This window comes from Photinus pyralis, unplaced genomic scaffold (genome assembly GCF_008802855.1).
Source record: "Photinus pyralis isolate 1611_PpyrPB1 unplaced genomic scaffold, Ppyr1.3 Ppyr1.4_LG7, whole genome shotgun sequence".
Classification (NCBI taxonomy): domain Eukaryota; kingdom Metazoa; phylum Arthropoda; class Insecta; order Coleoptera; family Lampyridae; genus Photinus; species Photinus pyralis.
The window spans coordinates 28,841,081-28,863,657 of NW_022170738.1; the positions used below are offsets into that span (position 1 = coordinate 28,841,081).

The 22,577-nt window shown below is 35.6% G+C and overlaps 2 protein-coding genes across 12 annotated transcripts in view; both read left to right on the forward strand.

The window, feature by feature from the left end:
- The first annotated feature begins 3,466 nt into the window (after positions 1 to 3,466).
- LOC116176624 (facilitated trehalose transporter Tret1-like) lies at positions 3,467 to 6,156 on the forward strand. The gene is made up of 3 exons (XM_031495275.1): positions 3,467 to 4,884; positions 4,946 to 5,044; positions 5,106 to 6,156. Exon 1 carries the CDS (start codon positions 3,490 to 3,492, stop codon positions 4,867 to 4,869), a length of 1,380 nt encoding a protein of 459 aa, XP_031351135.1. The 5' UTR covers positions 3,467 to 3,489; the 3' UTR covers positions 4,870 to 4,884; positions 4,946 to 5,044; positions 5,106 to 6,156.
- A 6,597-nt stretch (positions 6,157 to 12,753) lies between these two features.
- LOC116176486 (facilitated trehalose transporter Tret1-like) overlaps positions 12,754 to 22,577 on the forward strand; it is a 20,507-nt gene continuing 10,683 nt past the window's right edge. For 2 of the 11 annotated variants that reach the window (XM_031495085.1, XM_031495080.1), the window contains exon 1: positions 12,754 to 12,881. The gene's annotated coding sequence lies outside the window, so the exon portion shown is untranslated. Of the gene's footprint in view, positions 12,882 to 12,934; positions 13,047 to 13,146; positions 13,377 to 14,668; positions 14,752 to 16,033; positions 16,083 to 22,577 lie in introns of those variants that run through there. The other 9 variants (XM_031495088.1, XM_031495087.1, XM_031495082.1 and 6 more) reach the window with 9 other exon arrangements.

Genomic DNA, 22,577 nt, shown 5'->3' on the forward strand with positions numbered 1-22,577 from the left:
TCATTTTGAGTTGTGATAAGGCCCGTATTATGAAACTATGCCCTACAAATGCAGTATGGTGCAAAAAGGTCAATTAGGCAAGAAAAATTATACAAACAACAAGCCTGGAGCATTGTTCTCTAAACTGGAGGGATTACATTGATATAGTGCGTAATAAAATTTCGTCTAATTGTTTTGCCCTTAAGCGGCTCTCTTATATTTCAAAGGTTAATAAAAGTAACATTTTTGATCATTTCATCATTGAGTCTATCGATTAGAATTATTTAAAATGAATCTGTATTATGCTGGTGCGACTTCATTTATTATATAAGAAAAATCTGTATTTTAGAAATTTGGCTTTTCTAAATTGGTTTTCCCTGAAGCGCTTCGTTATCATAAACGGAATGCCTTAGTTCATTAACTGAATTAATTAATAATTTTTTTAGATATACGTTAAATTTGGAGTAAATTGGATATAAGGGCGTATAGGTATAAATAACATAAATTGCTCTATGGTAAGCCAAACAAAACAGATTAACTAATTTCCGAGGTCTTTTCCACTGTTTAACAACAGCTGTTCTCATTTTTACCAAAGCAAATTGTTTTTAACGGAAAAGAATAAATTCTACACTGAGAAATAATGGCAATTCGCAGTTATAGGTACAATTAACATTTTTAATTTTCAGGCGGCTTTGATTTAGCATAGTCAACAAAAACAAGTGCTATTGTTTTATTTTGTTTATCAGAGATAAAATCACTAAATTGTTATTTTAAAACGTTTAATATCACTAACAAAATCAATCTAGCTACCTAGGTACGTTTATTTCTTAGATATGCAGGGTGAAAACGAAAAGTTTGACTTTTTGGGATGTTATCGTATTACCATTGACTAATACCCTCCATTATCACTGGTTCCAGATGCACCCCCAAGAATTTTACTAGGGGAAGAAAGTCTTTTTTTTGTAAGTCTGATATCCACTTTTCAATCAGATTTTCTCCATTCCTCCGTTTATGTCGGAGGGAGACCAGGTGTCGTTTTTTATACAGAAAATGTTATACTAAGCCCAAACGGTACGGTGGCCCTGGGTAGCTCCTATAGTATATTTATATTTTTCTCTGTATATTGACTAGAGCTAGACTCTAGGAATTTTGAAAATTAGTAAACGCTTAAAAAACAACCAAAAAAGTTATTATTTTCATATGACCGGGCACTAATCGCTGGTAAAATGAATGATGCTACACAATGAAAACTATTTCATAAGCAATGGAATGGAGGTATCTGGTCGGGTCACTGGTAAGTCCGAAAACGGTCGATTATCAGGGAAAATATACAAGATAATGAAAAAAGTGTTATACAAAGGTTTTGTGCTTGTTTAATGTCTACTAGGCAGTAGTAATTTTAACTCTACTGGGTTGGTCATACAGCCGTGGCATACTAAAATTGCATTTTTAAATGGGACATTCTGTATATTCGATAATTATATTTCTCTTTCAACTTTAAGCAAAATTTGTAACAAACATAATGTACGTAAATTTAATCGTTTCCGGGTTATCGAGTTTTGAATATAAAAGCTACTATTCTGAAATTTATTGAATGATCGAATGAAGAACCTTAATTAACATCACAAACCACATAATGTTTTCACTAGCGTTTGTTTTTGAAACTCGATAACTCGGAAACTATTTAATTTTGGTACATCATGCTTCTTACAAATTTTGATTAAAATTAAGAGAAGAATTGAAATATCAAACAATATACAGGATGCTCTATTTAAAAAATGCAATATGGGTGTGTCATTCCTTTATGATCAACCCTGTATAATTCAAATTATTATCGGCTATAGTAGTAGACATGAAAGAACCCCATAATTACCATTTCCAGACTTTCCAGCGACCCTACGTGGAAGTCTGAGGTTAGTATGCAGAACAAAGTGGGAGAACTTTTTGCTCATTGGTGTTTTGTTTTACAACATAATTTCAATGTTTCCTGATGGTTAAACCAAAACTAATGAACAATTTTAAATATCACTTTCTCACTTTCTTTTTGTTCCACTTTCTATAGGGGCATTCTATTTAAAAGCATTTTTTTGCATTTTCAACCCTGACAACTTTGAAAGTTATTCCTTAGCACCGTAGGCCCTAGGTCTTACATAACTAAAATGTACCAAAAAATTCAAAATTCAAGTATCTCAAGAATCTCATCAGGCAAGTGGTAACATCAAATTTACTCCAAATTCCGTATAGATACGCATAGTACAAACTAAAGCATTTTATTTGAAGTAACAAACAAAATGTGAATAAACTTCCGGTAAAATATTTATAGATAAAAACGGTCCTACAGGGTAACCCTTACATACAAACTTTAAGATCTTTAGTGTCCGTGTCAGTTGCATGTTCGACATGGAAATTCTACTTACCTATACAGGAATAAATTCCTTCGCTATGGAAACAATGAATTGTCACTTATAATTGCACAAGAGGTTTGTATTTTACCGAGTAAATTTGGGTTGTTTAGGTAATGAAAATTTGTTGCCTAGCAATTAGACGAGAAAAACTGTCAACTAATAAAAATGCGACACCGCAGGTGAAGCATTTTTGGGTTGACAGTTTTTCGAGTTCAATTGCTAAAAGGAAACAGATTTGAATTGCAACAACCCAAATTTACTCGGTTTAAATACAAACCTCGAGTGTAATTCGGCAGGACAATTTAACGAACATGAAATTCACCAAACTAGTCAATTATTGACAGACGTCAAGCTAATCATATGGGAAAGGATAATGCGATAATTGTTCCAAAATGAATAAGTGAAAAAACCATTTGTCGCTGGAAAAGTTGCAGGTAACTTTTGCCGCTGTCAAAGTGACAATTACACTGCGGCTTATGCGATTTTTTATACATGAGTTGAATTGTCTATATAATTTCTTATCATTTGAAAAATGCAACATACTGACAATTTTCAAGTGTTTATTGCAGTAATGAATGCACAATTATTGCGCACAATTTAATATATTAATGTTATGGAACTTTCTACTACCTCCCTGATAAAGACTATTAGAATCATTATAAGCGCGATTAGGAAAATAAAGAATATAGATATAGCCCATAAGAAGCCATTAAAATCCCAATATCTACTCATAGGATGACGTTTTGAAGGGTAGAATTTAAATTTAAAGCATCTTCCATATATTCTATTTTCTTATAGTAAGGTCCCAATTCCTTGCACCCTTCGATCATTGACCAAATTGTGGCCTTTCCAAAACTATACGATCTCCTACTAAATAGCCACCCCCATTCTGTGACGCTTTTTGCACTGAATTACCAAGGAACTGCAGTAATGCGCCTTAGCTTTTCATCGACGCAATGGGCGAATACATGGTAAACCCCATGACGTCATTCACTACAGTTGGGTTGCCTGTACATGCGTCGAATATATTCACAAAAAATTACGAGGGAGGTAAAACTGTACTGCTGTGTTTGTTGCAGGAACGCTATGTGCCATTTCCGATGGAATGCAATATGCTTGGACAGCGCCCATCGTCCCAATTCTTCAGCGCCCCGATTCCCCGATTCCGATTACGCATACGGATGTCGTGTGGTTGGAAAGCATCTACATGATAGGAGGGATGGCCGGAATACCATTTATAATTTACAGCGTGGATCGATTTGGGCGCAAGGCCACAATTTTAATAGGAACCGTGCAGCACATAGTATCATGGATAATGAAAGCGTTCGCCCCTTCAGTTGAATTCTTCTACGTGGCGAGATTCATCAGCGGATTCGCGGCAAACGTCGACTTTGTAGCAGCGCCCATGTATATCAGCGAAATTGCCGACAAGAGGGTGCGCGGATTTTTAGGCTCATCGATTTATGTGATGATGCTAGTGGGAATTTTGATAATCTATTCGGTGGCGCCGTTTGTTTCGATTCCGATATCGTCGGCCGTCGGCTGTTCATTTTTGGTGGTGGAACTCTTCGTTTTTCCCTTTATGCCTGAATCACCCTACTATCTGGTTTCAAAAGGAAAAATGGAAGCGGCCAAAAAATCGCTGCAGAAGTTACGAACGACAACGAAGAATATCGATAAGGAATTTGAAGAAATACTGTCCATGGTGAAAAGGCGACAGTCAGAAAAAGAGAAGCGGAGTTACGCAGACTTGTTTCGGATAAGGAAAAATCGAAGAGCGGTGCTAATTGTGACAACACTGAACTGTGCGCAACATTTTAGCAGTTACAGCGTGATTTTGATGAATCTTCATTCGATACTGAATGACGCGGGGTCAATGTTGAGCTCGAGTAACGCCGCGATTATATTTTCGGCATTAATGTTATGTGCCGCTCTATCTTCGTCGATTTTAGTTGACAGAACTGGAAGAAAGATGCTTCTTTGCGCATCATGTTGCTTGACAGGCCTTTCGATTTTATCCCTCGCAATGTACTTCGCAATAAAGAACAGTGGACATGATGTCGCTGGGTATAGTTGGGTACCGGCCACATCCGCGATGTGCTACGCAGTGTTCTTCAAATGTGGAATGGGTCTTATACCTATAGTCTTAACAGCCGAACTCTTCCCATCCAGCGTCAAAGCGATGGGGATGGCAACCGCGTCCGCAATGTACAGTGTGTCCTCCGTTGTATCTATATACGTTTATCAGTTCCTCAGCGACCAATTCGGGATGCACGTACCGTTTTTCATTTTCGGGTTTTCTTGCTTTTTGGCAGCATTTTTCACTATATATTTCATACCAGAAACGAAGGGCAAAACTCTAGCAGAAATTCAACTAATTCTTAGCAGTACTAAATCTTTGAGTACCGCAATAAGAGACATTAAACCTGGTAGTCCCGAATATGCAACTTTGTTATTAAAGCAACAGCAAGAGTCAACGGCATAAACATCTTCTGAATAAGTATTATACAGAAAAATACTTACACTAGTCCTTAGACTGGAATTGACTTAATTTATTTTAGAATTAAATTGATCTTGTGTTTTTTTCTTTACAACCGGAACCAATACGATAAAAGGAGTAGGCATTACGAAAGAGAATGCCTAATTTCATTCTAGTGTAGGTAGGTAGTACTTTATTGCATGTTAGCCGACTCAGATTGTTTATGCAAAGCTTTCTTGTAGTTGAGTTAGGATTTCTAACTACCAGGAAATACGACGGTACTGTTTGGAACAAGCAAACACACCTGTCATGCACCTTGAAAAGAAGAATAGAAATTAACATTTATTTTTTCGACGCAAATTTAATGCAGAAATATTGAATTTGTTTTTGATAGTAATTGAACAACACAAATAATCGAATCGAATTGAATATGCGACATTGGTGTGCTAAAGAAGCGACCTTGGCGCGAGGTTACCTCGAGGCAAGTTGTAAATGGGTTAAGTAGTTTATTATAAACCTAAAAATTACTTCCGAATCATTCAAGGAAGCGCATGAATGATTTTATTTTGGTATTTATTAGCATATTAATACATCGAATCCTAATGAATTTGTAAGGCCGCGACACCGGTATATGATCATCGCTTTTGTCGCAAAAAAATCGTATTGATGTTTAGTGCTATACATTTCCTCAGCATTTCCGCAAACCCAGTAACTTGTGCTAGTAGCATTTTAAAACGTTATTTACGTATAAAGGATTTCTGCAACTGCAGTCGCCCAAGGATCGGTTTTATAGCCAATCCTATTAATGTGCACAATTGATTTAGAAGTTGTTTCTAGGTGGTCACTCCATGATGTTGAAGGTACACCAAAACTACCTTCTAGCAAAATGTGAACAGCAAACTTGAGGCTACATCTTAATATTGGAAGGAAGTTATGATGCTTCTTGCAACAGGAAAGCGCATGGTGCAGTGAAAGTAATACACTCATTGCTATATCATCCTAGGCAGGAGAATTTCCCCAGTTTTGTCTTCTGATGAAGGGAATTCAATATCGAACGACATTTGGTTGTCAATAAATGCGGGTCTCGAATCACCGTTTCATCTCTTTACGGGAACATCTTAGATTCAGCTATAAAAAAAGCAACCCACAATGTTGGAGGGTAGAATCAAATTGCGTCGAATATTACTGGCGGTGTCCGATCTCTTGCAAGTTGTAGTGTAGTTCGCACGCTTGTTAGTGTTACTAGTGTAAACGTGTAATTGCTGATTTTTTAAATAAATAAGTTAAAAATTATATCAACCATAGTTCTTTATTATATAAGACGAGAAAGGGATGTTTCAACCATTGCGTGAGCCACTCGTGAATTCACTTTTACGAGATCGTTAGTTTCCATTTATCCTCGTGTACAATACAAAACTTTATTTTATAGCGAAGCCATTTAAATCATAGTAAAGCTTTTGACAATTCTGAATTTAATTTAGACGTCAAAAATAGCAAGCTTAGGTTCTGCCGTCGCGGTCGTTTCCATAGGAACCGCATTTTCATATGTTCTGAACGTCAATTTATATCGTGCTCCGGGTCACATTTGAATTAAGAATGACAGATGTCATTAAAATGCACAATCATTTATCTCCCTTGAGGTTAAAGTGATCTAAAGTATCTATCCAACTGTTCCGTTGGGTTTCATGTACGTGGAAAATCCGATGGGGTCAAGTTAATTTTCCTAATTTGCACTTTCTTAATTATTATCGAAGTATATATCAGAAAACTTACATAGAAACGGCAAACTGGCTTTATCTTCAATGAAATTTTTAAATATTCTTTAATTTTTCAAACACAAAACATATTTTTCATATCCACAGACCACAAATCAGTCACGATATCGGTTCCGCAAGTAAATTTTCGATATTTTTGACAGAACACACCAGAAAATACCTCTAATCCACCCTACGTTGTTTGGAATATGCAAATATGCCACCACTGATCAACCAAGTGTATCTATGTTCGCCGACTGGGAAAATATGTACTAGAAAATTCCCACTTCCTGGGCTACTATTATTACTAACTATTCCGGCAGAGGGGGGCTTATAATATGACAGGGATAATGGGCAATTTGAGTGATTGTTGAGGAGAAGTCTTGACATGAAGTTGTGACTAACGTATGATGAATTTGAGGGGAGGAGAACATGAATTTGAGAAGGATTTCATTGAACTTGACCATAATTTCAGAGAAACTAAATAAGAAATTTGACTACGGGGATCTCGAGGAATATTTAAAGAGGAATTTGAGAGGAACAATCATTCTTAACAAAACTTGCTGCGATCTTGATAGGATTAACTCAAAAGCGACATATGGGGATCTGTGCACTTGTCATGATGGATAATATCTCTACCTGAAACAAGGAGCTATGCTGAGCTGCTGACCAAGGGAGAAGCTGATGTTAGCTCTCGGTCGATCACCATGTTTAAAACGTTCTTAGGGGTTCCTCAGCAGACACTGCAGATGCTTACCCTATACTTACAGTTGGCAACTCTGGAGAACAATTACAAGTAGCGCCATCTAGCTTTTGTTGTCCACATTACAGACGTTTCGCGGCATCTTCAAATCTCGGTAGCATTCGGCTGAAACTGCGTGGTACGAATGAGACTCCCACGTTGTCTTTTGCTATGGCGGTCTTTTAAGTGTTGGAACGTGAGGCAGAATCGGCTATGAAATTAAATAAGACATAATTTTTGTGTGTCCGAAGGGAATAAGAGAAATGAAATTTATTACGCACGACTGACCAGGCTTGGTTCCGCGGAGCAAATTCAACCCGAAAAGTCAGCGGAAAAACGAACCAGCAAGAAAAAACCTGGCATGACCCATAAATACAAGAAATAAATCAATTACAGCAACAACGTACAAACAGACATATACGAAAATCAAACGTACATCAAATCGTACAACGAAAATCAAGTAATCGAGTCAAATGTAGCTAAAAAATTAATCAAAACGAGATACTAATGATGTCATAATTACAAAAGGATGAATCAATTAGAGGCCATGAAATTTAAAGATTGTTTAACAAAGACACGAAATTTAAAAATTGATTTTAAGCTTTGCATATAAAACGTTTGTAAACAACCCCTCAGGTTTGAGGAACGGGTAATCGGAGTTCAGACACTGTTCCCTGTCCGGAAGAGAATCCTTATAACTCTTCGGTCTTAGTAAAAAGTCCGGATCACATGCCTTCCCAATCATTTAGTCGATTGGAAGCCTTCCGAACCTCTGCGTTTTCATGGATCCAGTGCCTCTCACACAGCTGAGCCTCTGAACGTTTTCAAGCTGCTTCCTGTAGTTTTCCCTGCGCATGGCAGGCCACCATATAAGTGCACCAGACAATATTGTTAGCTTTATCAATACAGTGTTAAGGGGGCTAGGGATAGAGGATAGGCAACACACAATGGTCACTGAAATTTGCAATAAAAGTCGAAACTTTTGAGTAATTTTTGAAGCCCAAATATTAATTCTAACTAGAGGTCTTATCGGAAATTGATAGAGATATAGAAAGTCATTAAATGTAGCGATTTATTTTTTTGATAAAATTATTCAAGTCGTGTATAAATGATAATCTTGAATTTACTAAGAACGCGAATACTGGCCTTAGTAAAAAAAACATTTAAAAAGTAAATCCGCACAATTTATTTAGTAACTAAGTGGATTAAAAAAATATATTACGAACTGCTTCAAATTATGAAATAACCCGTAATTTTTACTCAAAAGTTTATATAAAATATAGCGACGGAAGAAATGCAATACCTTCCATACAATGACGATAGGCAACTCAGGTAGCACTTTTACCTGGAAAATATTAACACCTAATGACCATTATACTTATATACAATGGTTTATGACCCTATTAGACCAGTAACAAAAGAATCTCAATGCCTTCCATTTATTCGTCTATTAGGACCAACGATAATTGAGCGATAATTAAAAAAATATTGTGCGTCAATATTCAGGAGTAACAACGTTTTAATTTTTTAGACCCGTTTCATACATTTTTTTCATACATTTGATGTAGGTGTATTGTTACCTACTTATCAAAAAGCAATTTAATAATATCGATTAGGTACATAAAAATTATGTACAATTTGGACGATGTACCTATTATAGATAAACATAACGAATTGTTTGTTGCACCTTCTTGAATCTAGCAGCTCTGTTAAAAAACTGTTAATACAAAAATTGATAATCGTGTGTCTTACATACCTTAGGTGATAAATCTCAACGAAAATTTCAACCAGCAATTTTATTGACCAATGAAATGCGGATTTCGTGTCACATTTCCATGGCAACCACGGAATTTATCGTCAATTTTTTGACGTAAAAAGGTAATAATGTTTTGACATAAAATTCCCTTGACGAAAGACTCCTCTCAGGAATGTTCTCCAGCATAAGGACATCCCCGGAATTTTGACATAAAACGTCACTTTTTCGTTGAAAGTCACTATGGTGTCAAATTTTCTTACCGAATACCACAGTGCTTGAATAGAATTTTTTTCTTGCTCACGAATATTTTGCGAAAGTTCAAATATTTGTGAGCTCGAAAAGTTTCCGGAAATAGCAAGCACTATTACAAGTGATAATTTTTTATTTCAGCATGTCGTTAGTAAAAAATTGTCAAAGTCCTCGTGTGAGATCTTGTCGAAGCTACCACATTCCCTTCGTCGGTACTCGCGTCCGACGTCCCGTGCATCCCCAATTTGCGTTTGAAGTTTTACTCCACCATCAGTAAGATCTTGGCGGGGACCACCACATTCCCTTTCTCGGTACCCACTTCCGACGTCTCGCTCACCCGCAATTCGAGTTTGAAGTTTTTACTCCACCATCAGTTTTCAGATTGTTTTCAAAATGGCGCCATTGGAAAGATCTTGTAAACGGACACAAAAACTGCGTAGCGAAAATTTGTTTTTTTCCTGGGTACGAAATTAACCTCATTTTACAAGGCGTACGTCTGCGAGGGGTAGTTGACTTAGGGCGCCCAAAAGGTATCTTCCTCTGCGAATTTTGTTTCTGAAAGCTCGAATCGCGATCTCTCTTTCTCGTGTGGCTAATAGAGCTATGAGAAGTGCCCCAAAAATTGAGAACTATTTTGTGGAGAGTACACTGCCTTTTTTTGCCCCCAAAAAAAATTGTCTCAGATCGTCCCGGAAATACATTTTTCTTATAGAACGTGGAAAAAAGGAAGGTTATACACTGCCTTTTCTTGCCCCGAAAAAAAATTGTCTCAGATCGTCCCGGAAATAAATTTTTCTTATAGAACGTGGCCTGTAGAATTCATAATTTCAAACAGTTCCAAGATTGGGCTACTAATTCAAAAGTTACAGCCCTTTGAATTTTCTTTCGAAATTGGTTTCTAAGTCTATAACTTTTGATTGAGAAGTCTGATCGAAAAAGTACGAATTGTTTGGATTCTACGCACCAAAATTAATAAGAAAAAGTGTTTTCCCGAGATTTAGCAAAATTCATCTAAATGCGAATGGTGAGTGAACGGAACGTCGGAAGCGGGTACCGACAAAGGGAATGTGTTAGCTTGCGATAAGATCTTTTTTATGATGGCTAATACAATACTGATCGGCCACACAAAAATGCGCCGATCTCTCTTCGATCCCATTTTTTAATCTACCTATGCTTTTGATAATTCCACTGAAGGTTTGACGGCTAGCCAAATAAACTATTTTCGTAAAGCATCAGGCGAATGTCGTGTTGGAATTGGAAAATTTCCGAAAATCTATTAAAACATTTTTTGTAATGAAAAATGCGTCATTTATTTTGTTGTAAATTAGATCAGAATTCAGATATATAATTTGATAAATGGGGGAAGGTTGAAAACGCAGCAAATACCGGGCTACATTGCGGAAGCCATGCGAAATAGCGAAAACTGTTCATCTAACTGAAGAAAAGTACCATTCTTACATCCGCGGCACCTGTGAAAATCGTTATCATATAAATTTAGAAATCTATGGGGCCGTAGTTTGATCGGATGTGATAATTGTTTAAATAAATTTGTGCTATGAACCACAAAAATTGAAGACCAGTTTTTCTTGTTTCGGAAATTGTTCCCTTCATTACCCAAGTCCAAATCTCAAAAAGTCATTATTGTAAATCCCTATATAGGAAGTAAGTAGGAATGATATCTTAGAAAGTAATACATTAGTAATATTTTTATATAGGTATGTAGAGCTCTCAGCTTTGATTTCCTATTATATATTCAAAGGTTTCCAGTATTAGTAAAACTGTAAAACATCAGGGGAAAGTTGAAATTCCATAAATCAGTTACTTTTGTTGAATAGCCGCTAATGAGGGTCTGGAATCTGGTTTTATTGTAGGAAGATGAGGTCATTTGCAGGTAACTTATGCCTGGTGAAACTTGTCGAATTGCACGATTGGTTGCCTATATAATTATTTGCGTAGGCGCAGCTTAAATTTTGAATGGCCTGTCCCTAGCCGCCTTAAAGCCCCATGTACATCAGCTAAAAGCCCTTCTTAATCGCCAAGACATGCGGGATATTCGCTCAATGTGCCCTTTCCAGGTCAGGAAGAAGTCTATAATGACTTCCTATTGGCAGGAATACCTTGCAGATTTTATTGAACCCCTAAAATAGCTCTGGTCTTAATCCTGCTGATCCACAATGAGTTTAGTTGACTAATTTCAGGTTGTTCCAGTTAAATATATTTTAATTATCCTTTGAATTAAAAAATACGCTTAACAAAAATAATATACAAGCCTTTTTAGAATGTATCTCATATATCTCTCCATAAATAAGAAATAAATAAATGATTAAACTCCTTCCCATGATAAGTTATTATTATTATTTATTGGAGTATGTATTTATTTGATTTTTTGCGGTTTTTTTTCAAAATCTTCACTCCAAAATGGATATATGAAGAATATTTCAATTTATTAAGTGTAAATCGGGAGGATTATTTACGAGTAAGCGCAAAGTTGGTGTATTTTGTTTGAATTTGTTTCAGTGTTATTTTTCCTTTTAAAATTGTGTGTTGTATATTTTTTTGCTTTTATAAGTTGTTTATTTAGATGCGTGTCTTAAATTGTAAAACGTGAAATTGCATATTGGAATGTAGGCACATCTGGCCGTTTGCGGTGGGAAGCTTTGTTGTCGGACGAGATTTAATTAGCGCGCCTATTCTTAACGCTGTTAGAAGATATAAGGGGTTTTGGCGAATTGCACGTTATTTTCGGCGCAAGTGGGGACGCGTTCTGTCGAAGCTGATGTTATTAAGTCCAATTGATTATTATATGGTGACGTTGTGGAAAGAGATTGAGGAAAAAATTATTTTAATGCGTTTTTATTGGGATTTTTCTTCCAGCAGATGCCGGAAGTGGGCGAGGAGAGATTACCTACAAAAAATCTAAGTTTCAATTTTCATTTGTTAGAGCTAGCTGGACAGAGGTGGTGGGTGGTGTAGTTGACCGCATGCCATAAATTAAAATTTTGGATCTGCGATGCTGGAAGATTTTATGCCATCCCTCTTTGGTTAGGACCCAGATGAAATTGGTAGAACAAAAGCTTCATTTTTTACAAATTTCGTCGGAAAAACGACAAAACAGTTTGATTTTACGGGAAGAAAGTAAATTTTATGACATATGTCTCTTTGGTTAAGGCCCAGATTAATTATGATATTTAAGTAAAAACATTTTCATTCAACAAAATAATGCTGGTAAACGTTCCAAGTATTTGCTCAGGATATTCCAACTTGAAACACATTTATCAAATAAATTTTACAGAGAGTTGAAAGACCCGCCATAAGTAGGAAATATATCCAGGCAAAACACAAAAACAAGCCAATCTTTGTTAGTCAGAGAAATCAGTTATCAAGGGAAGCTGACGTAGTTCTCTAGAAAGATTTTACATTCATGAATCATGATAGTGTGAGTAACGAGTACCGTACACGCGTACTTCTGTGTTGATATTCGAATGGATTATTTCGTTTTGTCGCTGTTTTTTTAATGGTGAGTTGTGTCACTGAGTAAACTGCGTTTTCTTGTTTTAGCAGGATTTTTATTGTGAATCAATTAGTGTTCCATTGCAACGGTGCCAGTGTTTGATTTTAATGGTTCTTTGGGGAGACGAGCACGAATTGCGCCAAGTTTCTATCCTTAATAGTATCCCGACAGGTATGCCGTTTTGGAAAGTACCATACTCAAGTTCAGTGGACGTTGAACAATAATCGTTGAATAGGAAGGTTTTTTGCAATTAATTTACCAATGAAGTGTCTTCTTTCAATAGAGCAATTTGGCATTGCATCTGATAGGTGCTTGCACAATTAATATACTGAGAGTGAAAATCCCATTGTGACGTAAATTGTTGCCTACTTAAGATTATCAAACGAGATTAAGGTTATATTGATAAATTTGTAAAGAACTGTACGTATTCGTAGCAGTTCGAATGGCAGTAGTAATGGTAGTAATGTGTGATTAGTTCAACTAGAAACTAACAACTTTATGGTAAGAAAATAATAATTACTTAGAAGATTTAGAATAAACTACTTGGCACAGACAAACACAACACAAAATCTTCCATTTTTATCTTGGTAATAACATCCATGTACGTATGCAGTAATTACCTACACGCAATTCCATTCGTCTTCTCTACAGTACTACAGATTTCAAGTAGGAATAATCATCTAAGATTTCAACATTACAAGAATAAATGAATAAATAAATAAACTAAAGTAAAAAAGAGAAATAAGTGAAAAAATTTTATTAATTTGAAGGATTTCAAAGGATTTTGTTTTCTTTATCTTATCTCAAATCTGAGTGTGTATAGTAATTTTATCTAAACGTGTAAAGATAATCATGCAATTACGTAAAAAGTTCGCTACGTGCACGACATACGTAATTAATTAGGAGGTTGCACTCAACACGCTTAGTGTAGACAGAATGGGGGTACGAATTGAGTAAAATACGTGCTAATTATTTTAAATGCAAAACGAGAGACTAGGCAGATGTTTTTTCCGCCCATAAAACCATCGCTAAGGGCAGTATTAAATTATTTGTGAAATCAAGATACAAACATAGGAAGTGGCAAAGTAAACATGGATGTAGCACTTATGTAAGCATAAAAGCAAAATAAAAAACAATTCGCTATCTTAAAGAAAACTGCGTTAATACGTTGAAACTGATGAAATAAAAGTTCCGTTAGGTAGGTATAATAGTCAAATTTCGGTCGAACAAAATTTTGAAAAAAACAAATCAAGTAGGTACCCTTTGGACGTCTCTTGGGGTCATCTATCAATATAGCTTGTAGATAAGAACACCTCAATAAGGAGAACTATGACAGTCGAAACTGTAGATAACGCATCCAGTATAAGGGATCGAAATGAATGAAACGATGTGATTCAACGACACATAGGGAACAGATGGTCATGTAAGATAGTGCCTAGAAATGCTATAATTTTGTTTTGGTATAAAAGGTATAAAGAAATAATTTAGAAAGAAATTAACCAAACAACACCGCGACGAGTTATTTTAACACAAGGGCGGGTAGATAATCATTTTTCAAAATTATCAAATGCTATCTTCAAATAAAGCCTACAACTAGTACACTTTACTTGACACAGTTCTCCATTTTTTATCTGCGGACAAAAATCGGTCAGATTGATACCCAAAGGGAAATATATGGATCCAGATGATAAATCACATTCAAGTGCGTTATTTTCATTTGAATTTTTTAGACGTCCACTTTAGTAAGTCATCCCTTCTACTCCGCCACTGCCATGTCTATTGCTCGAGATCTGCACTTTTATGTGAAGTAAGCAGCTGTGCAGTGGCACCGTGACCAGTGCATTGGACAGTTTTCAAAAGGAAGCAGCGTTTTTCGGTATGTTATGCCAGATATATTTATGCCATTCGATTCGATTATGCATTTCCTGTTTCCGTATACCACGAAAGAAACTGTTACATTTAAAATGTCTTGCAACTAGATAGATATCTTTGTAACGATTTGGTTCAGTTGTATGCCAGAAGGAGCTCATTGATGAAAAATAAAAACATTTCTCTATTGGCAACTTACCATAAGTACCATCTGTGGATTCATGCGAAGGGTAATCAAACTATTGTAACCTTTACGACACTCGGCGGGCGTTTTCCATGAGTTTAAGGGTACACTTTGGTCCATTGTTAGTCAGCAGATTTCGGAAACGCTAATATTAAGCAAAATATTCTTTGTCTTCTTTTTCCGAACATTTACGATAGCCATATTGCATGATGCGTTAGCCTTCAACTCGATCTCTTAAGTGACTTGTGTACATCCAATTGACACAGAAAACTTGCCAATATCAACAACAGATGTTTCTAATTGAACATTCAACATTGACCTCCAAAATGCGTACAATTAAGACTAATAGCGGAACGTTTCTTATTACAATAAGGCGTCTACATAATTCCAAAAGTTATAATATCAAGCAGTACGCAAGTTTTTTGTTCCTGCTGCCGATATTGAAATTTTTTTGGGAAAACTCATATTTGCGAAAGACGCGATATGCAAGCTCCCCATACGAATGGTACTAGAATAAGTTTAACTTCTGGGAAATTTTTAGACGAAACACGCTCTTTGTAGCAATAAATGGCAAAATGTAGCTTTACTAATTCTCCATGGCTTAAATTTACTTCGGCCTTCTGCGACGAACTTTCGGTAGTCCGTACAAACCGATATCTTGAAAATTAAAAAGGATCTGTAATCAGTAATCACAATCAGTAGGTAGGTAATTTAGTAGTAATCCATAAATGAACAATTATGTTTGTGTTACAAAATACCAAGCCTAAACGTAACTGAAACCAAAATATGGTTCTGTTCAGATAAAAAAGTTGACCTGGAATACAATAATTACTTTAAATTATTCATTGTAATGTATGCTAATAATGTTTCCCACCGATGTGTTTGCTTTTGTTTCTTGAATTGCTTTAACATTAGAAAACAATGTAGCGTGACGTTGGACTCCCATGCCTTTAAGTAGCTATTGACTGAAAACGACATTTTGCAGCCGCGACTTCCAAATTTAATTAAATGGTAAATTATTACTTGCGCAGTGGTTTAGATGCCGGTTTTTCCTATTCTTGGTGTTTCCCGGTTTACATCATTATTACGAGAAGTATTACATTTCAGAACAGTGTTCATTTTTCTGTGAAGTCAATAAACCGTAATCCCGCAGGGTAAGTAATTTTGATTTTGCAAGGTCCTGAGAAGGGGAGCTTAAAATTTTGAATATTGTCTATTTAAGCATTATCATACATTTAAACAATTATTGACTACTATTATATTGGGCATTTATTGTGCTGATGGGCTAGAATAAAAAAAACAAAAAGGTCAAATACGTACATGCAACTTATGTTATGGAATAACAAACGTATTGGATAGTTGTATGTAAACCTTGTTCTTAGTGCCGTTTCGGAATTACATTTCGTAATTATGTAGGTAAGTGTTGATACAAGGTGTGTCAATTCGGATTTTCACAATCAATAAATTGCTATGGTGGATACAGCGAAAAAGTTAACATTTCTCATTAACGCTTAGAGGAGTTCCCAATGTTATTGCGATAAATGGTAAATTTTCATCTTAAATGTAAGGGAAAACCGCACTTTTACGGTGGAAAGTCGTTTAATACAATCCTTACGGCTTGTTTAAATGAATAGTGTGATTGGTATCTATTGTTCTATCTATCTAGATATGGGGTATTAAATTGTGGAAAATAGGGAAAGATCATCTGACTGGAATGAATTTGGAAACAAGTTTTATGTCACTTAATTAAATACCTGAATAAGATGCTGTGATGTTTCACAATGTCTAGGATTGAAAATGTTACGTCCACGTTGGTTGCGCTAATGATGTTGATTTTTCTAACTGACACGTTGGCTGTAGTGGTTCCTTAGATTATAGCTCGTTGTATGGAACTTGCCGTTTTTTGCTTTGCCTATCAAATACCTGTTATGCATTACCTATTATGTGGTAAATCAATAATGTGGTATTGGTGTATCCAACATTTGGTTTGGCTAAATGTACGATAAAAAAATCGTGGAGGATATGCTCATGTAAAGCGCAAATTTGAACTATCCCAAGTTCAAAATGGATACGTTACCTGAATTACACTTTCAAATCAATGAATACTGTCATATGTCGGTGCGTATTATACATCGTCTGCTTTATTTATGATGCAAACGTTATAGGTTACAATTTAAACAATATATTATCCTCGCCATTAGAGATTGCCGGTACGTCATAGTTCACAATCGTATGGTTTAATATGAAAAATATGAGTCAAATTACTTCCGTAATAATGCCAACTTGATTAGAAAATATACTCCGAGATGGCGACAGCTGTCATTTATTGGATGTTTATTTGAAGGTGCAAAACTGTCAAATCGCAGAAAGTATCGTTAGTCGATTTTGGTTTTTAATTGGTATAAAATATCGTAGTTTCGTTATTAACGTAATAAAGACGGTGAGAAAACAAAATCCTTGTAATCTAACAGGTCATTAATGCGTTATTTTTACAGGCTATGTTGCTTTTTTCCAATAAAGCTCTACGATTAGAGTCTTTTTTGAACTTGAATCCTAGCGACAAGATTGCACGATGAAGACTTCTATCACTCAGTAATATATGACTGTTACGAATTTCAGCATTTAAAGATGCAACTGTGACATGTTTTTCTGTAATAAAATGTATGTCAGACATGCAAAAGAGATATACTATTCAGCTGTACTCACTTTGTGCATACATAATTGTATAACGTATTTCTAATACCCATTTTGCACTTTTCTGGTAAATCGTCAGATTTGGCTCTCTTGCAGAGCCGTTTCTTACCCGGGTTTTCCAAAACAGGGTTAGATGCCGCTCTTGTCTTGATGCTTCGCACCGTCCTCTCAGATATACCCAAAGCGTTGGCCACTCGCTATAATTTTGTGTTTGTACTAAATGAAAATATAAGTACAATATATAATCACACTTACTTCTTGAACAGCAGATACGGGTATCAATGGACCACCGTTTTCTTTCTCCTTCTCAAAATATTGCACTGAGTTTAACACAAGCTGTTGTGCTTGTGTATGCAAAGTTTTACCCTTTGCAGACATGGGAATTCGTAGAGAGAGATTAAAGTGATTAATAGGATACACGTGTGACGGATTAGTTCTGAAAAGAACTGATTGAAAAGTGCGTAACCGATGATTTAAAAGTGCGTGACAGGTAAACGATTAAAAATCACAACTGTCAAACAAATATACGGAAGAACTATTTTAGTCAAATGAGAGTTCAAATTCATACGGTTTACAAAACGCATTGGTTATTCGTTTTTGTTTTTTCTCTTTCTACCACATTATCTCATTCAATAACTCACTTCGTTTCCTTCAAATGCACTTCGAATATTCACTGTCTTTATTTGATGTGCTGTTTTTCATGTGACTTTACTATAAACGTTTTGGATAGCTAGAGTCATTTACTTATGACGTACCGGCAATCTCTAATGGCGAGGATAATAGATAATACCGTGTAATTTTTGTAACTGCAAAATATATCTCAAATCAATACACAATGTGAAGGAATGTTCTAATGATAAATTAACTTTGGCTTCAAACGATATAAAACGATTGTTCCGAGAAACGCAAACGCAATTGAGTTTATTAATACGTGATGCAACATACCTTATCTTGAAACAGCTGGTCTGACGTTACACAGTGTAACGACGACAGAGGTAGGACTATTACAACAAAGGCCACTCTCCAATCTTACATTCTTTTCGCACCAACCTTCGATTTGAACGGAAATTGTATCATAAATATACGTTGTGTAATTTTCTAGTCAAATTAGCTCCAAAAGTAGTCTAAACTGGACGTTGTCACTTCACTCCAGGAAAATATTGTTATAAACAAAAAAAAACGTAGAAAAAATGGAGAAATGTTTTTTTTCGCATTTGACTTCAATTGTCTCGTTAACTGCTCTGAAGGAAAAAATGGGGAGAAATTAATTTGTTAAAAATTGAATTTTCTATAGGCCACAGTTAGTTCGGAACGTTCATTTTCAATGTTATTGTCTTGTTTATGAAAAAATATAAAAAAGGTGATCCCGAAAATGAACTATTTCTTATTTGTAAGGACAGTTCATCCGATCTTTTTGAAAATCCGTATTTAGTCACTTTTTCTGATAACAAAAGAACATGACAAACCCGATCACCGTAGGTTTCATAGTCATTAATTAATTAAATAAACAAGTTACAAAAACGATGTCCCACCAGTCTGTAACTTGAGGAAATGCAAATTTCACCACATTTTTGAGGGTGGCTCTCAAACGAATCACGGTTTATTTGAAACAAGTACTTGCTTTGATCTCCTCTATAACCCAATTTTTTGTTATATACTTATATGTAACACCCTGTATATAACCAAACCTTTTCTACCTTTCGGTGGAAATGTGATAGTATAAAGGTTAATTCTAAATTCAAATTAGACCCACGTTTTACTAAAAGGATTGCCATATTCTATTTGCGCGAGAACTTTCCAGAAAGGCGAACGCAATCGCATGTTCCAATAAACTTCCAACTTTCAAATTCTATATCTTTAATCTTTACGGAGTCATATGCAAAATCAGTTCGTTCTTAAATACAAAAGTGTACATACACAGTAATTCTCTAGAATTTCTTAGTGTTGTTGGGTGGAGAATTTTTAAAAACTACTGTTGAGTTCGTTATGCTGACAAACACTCAGATACCAAATTTCGCCAAGATGGGCATTTTTTGGCACTCACATTATGTGGGTTGCGATAGGGAATATGGGATTTGGTTTACACAAAAAAAGGTGGAGGTTAGTTCCAACGACGTATTCTGAATGCATCTGAAAATACGTAAACAAGAAACTCGTAATTACGAACTTTTGGGGGAGTGTGACGTGAAGTTAGATGGCACTTCATTCTCAAAAAAGAAACCTCATAGACGGTCAGCTATCTCAGTATGTAACAAAAAAATTGCTTGAAAATCTATCTACATCCAAAAATTAAAACTCATTTAATTAATAATGTGGTCTGCTGACATCCTAAAAATCTGTAATAAGGTCTTAACATATAAATTAATTAAGAGCGCTTGTTTGAGACCCCTCACAACCTAATAGGATGCTGTTTACTGCATCTCATTTAATCAGGTACCGCTAAGTAGACTTACTTAATTTGCGGAGTAATATTTTCTAAATTCATTATTCTAATTAGAACCCATTGTCTCTTGGAACTTCTCAGGTCACTGCTATACCCGCGTAAAAGTCTATGGCCTTGCAGTTTTAATCCTTTTTAAATTACCATAGGAAACTAAGCCTGCTAATAATGACCTCACGGGAATTCTGAAATATTAATTCGCCTTTGCATTCTAAATAAGAAGGATGCAACCAAGGCAATAGAAATATCTTAACGGGAAGGGTTGCAAACGGCGAATTAATAACATGTATTGTTTACGGTAACAGGGGTTGAATGACAGCTTTAGAAATAAAATCAATTACTTTTATCTTCTATATTCGACTCCTAGAACCAACGTAATTACTTTCGGCACGACACTTTTCGTAACAAAGCGCCTCCAGAGACAGGGTGACCATGAAAGTATGTCAACTTCAAGGCGGAAAATAGGTGCTTCATTGCAAACCTCTGTCAATCCAAAAATGTATAGTCTCATTCATTTTCAAAACTAATTACAGGAATTACGATCCAAAAATCTCAATAATATTGGGAGCACAAGTAGCAATAAAACGTACCCTAAGTTCAATATACGCTACTGCAGTAAAGAGCTCTCCTCGATGCCTAGAACAAAAACAGGAAGTTACATGCTTAGGTATAATATTATATTATAATCAATTAAATAACGCCTGAGGGACCTTGATCAACCAACCAACGAGATTCAAAATTGTCTCTGATAGCTAATGCACCTCTGCATTTGAAGGAAAGGCAGCGTACACAAACATATAAAGCATTCAAAATTGACCATACATTTGTTCGGGTGACAGTAATTAATGGTGACATTAAGAGTTATATTACGATTCGAATATCAATATCCTTTAAGATATGATCAACTTATAAATTAAGATTCGTTTCAAATCCAGTTGGTCTTTTAGGGTGACCCAATGCCCCCATTCGTTATCATCCTTTCCAACTCGGTATTTTATGGGTAATCCTGCGGGAGCGACTGAGCTTTCCCTTGAGTGCGCATTGCACAAGATGCCATCTGTCGACCAAGTGACCCCGGTGTTAATCTCAATTTCACCTTGAACTTGTGATTATCCTTGTAATTAGAAATTAAACGTATAGCTTTGAAATCCAGGCAAGAAAAAGAAGCCGTCGTCTAACTTCTCGTCGAATCACAAGGAATGTGCATGTGCATAGTGGGTGTAGAAAGGTTCACTTATTCTTATTCTATCTTTCGTCATCCAAGTTTTGCAAGACACTTGCGTTGTAGTATTGGGAGGTCTGACCTTTTGTGAAGCGCAAGAAGTCAAGATGTTTCTTCCCTTAGTCATTGAATAAAACAGGTTACGCATCTTCTTAATTTTTTATTCAATGCTTTAGTTCAAAATGTGGTACTTATAATTTGCATTGATATTCTAATGGAACTTTTCTTTTTTCTTTTCATATTTTGTTTACCTTAACTTGTAACTCTTACAAGTTTACAATTAATAAAACTAAACAAGTTGTAAATCAGCATATGCATGATTAAAGCGCATTTTTGGTAATACAGGTCAGTATTTTATTAGCGAAGTAATAACGAGTAATTTTGGCAGCGTTAAATAATTAATTTATTTTCAAACGTCGTTTAACTGTAGTTACCTATAGCGACAGTTTTATGAAGGTTTAAGTGTCACTTTTTTGACACCTATTTTGAGCGGCGTATAAGTGTTATACTCCGGCGGCGTATAACATTTATACGCCACTCTAGTGAAAACAAAATACACACTTAGCATTTACGTCCACGAACTTTATATTTCTATTTATCAAATCAAACAAAACTATACCTTTTCTGCAGAAAATTCTACTTGACGTTAAAATTAAACGTGCAATTATTTCAAGTGGCATTTTGTAACATTGGGCTTGTATTGGGTTCTGAAATCTTCCCGAAATCTTTATGAATTTTCACTGTATCATGCAAAAGGATCTTGGTGACAATGTCTTCTTTATTCTATAACGATTCTTCGATAGGTACCCTGCAGCAACTGCATCAGATTTCCACCCTCCATGTTTGTGTTAAACAGGTAATATCACCTCTGCAATCTGCCAACACAGTTGAAGAAGTCCTCCTCAAGAAATGACCAGTACATTCCTTCCCATTTGGTATCTTGAAGTATATAGGACCATCTCGGTACCGTAGATCGTAGATAACTGCTTTACAAAAATCGAAAATTGTCAAGAGTACTTTAGTGAAATTGTCATTTTGAGTTATACTGTAGTCATGGATACAAAGCAATGTTATGCTGATATTATTTGCGGTACCTATTGAGTGCATCTTTACCCATTTCCTACATTATATGTAAATGACGTTTGAAAATAAAATATAGTATTTCATTCGAAGTATAAGTTACTTTATGTGACTCGTATGAATTTAACTCGCCTCGCTACGCTCGGCGTTTAAACTTTCATACTCAGTCACATAAAGTGTAACTTATACTCCTAATAAAATAAATATCTATTA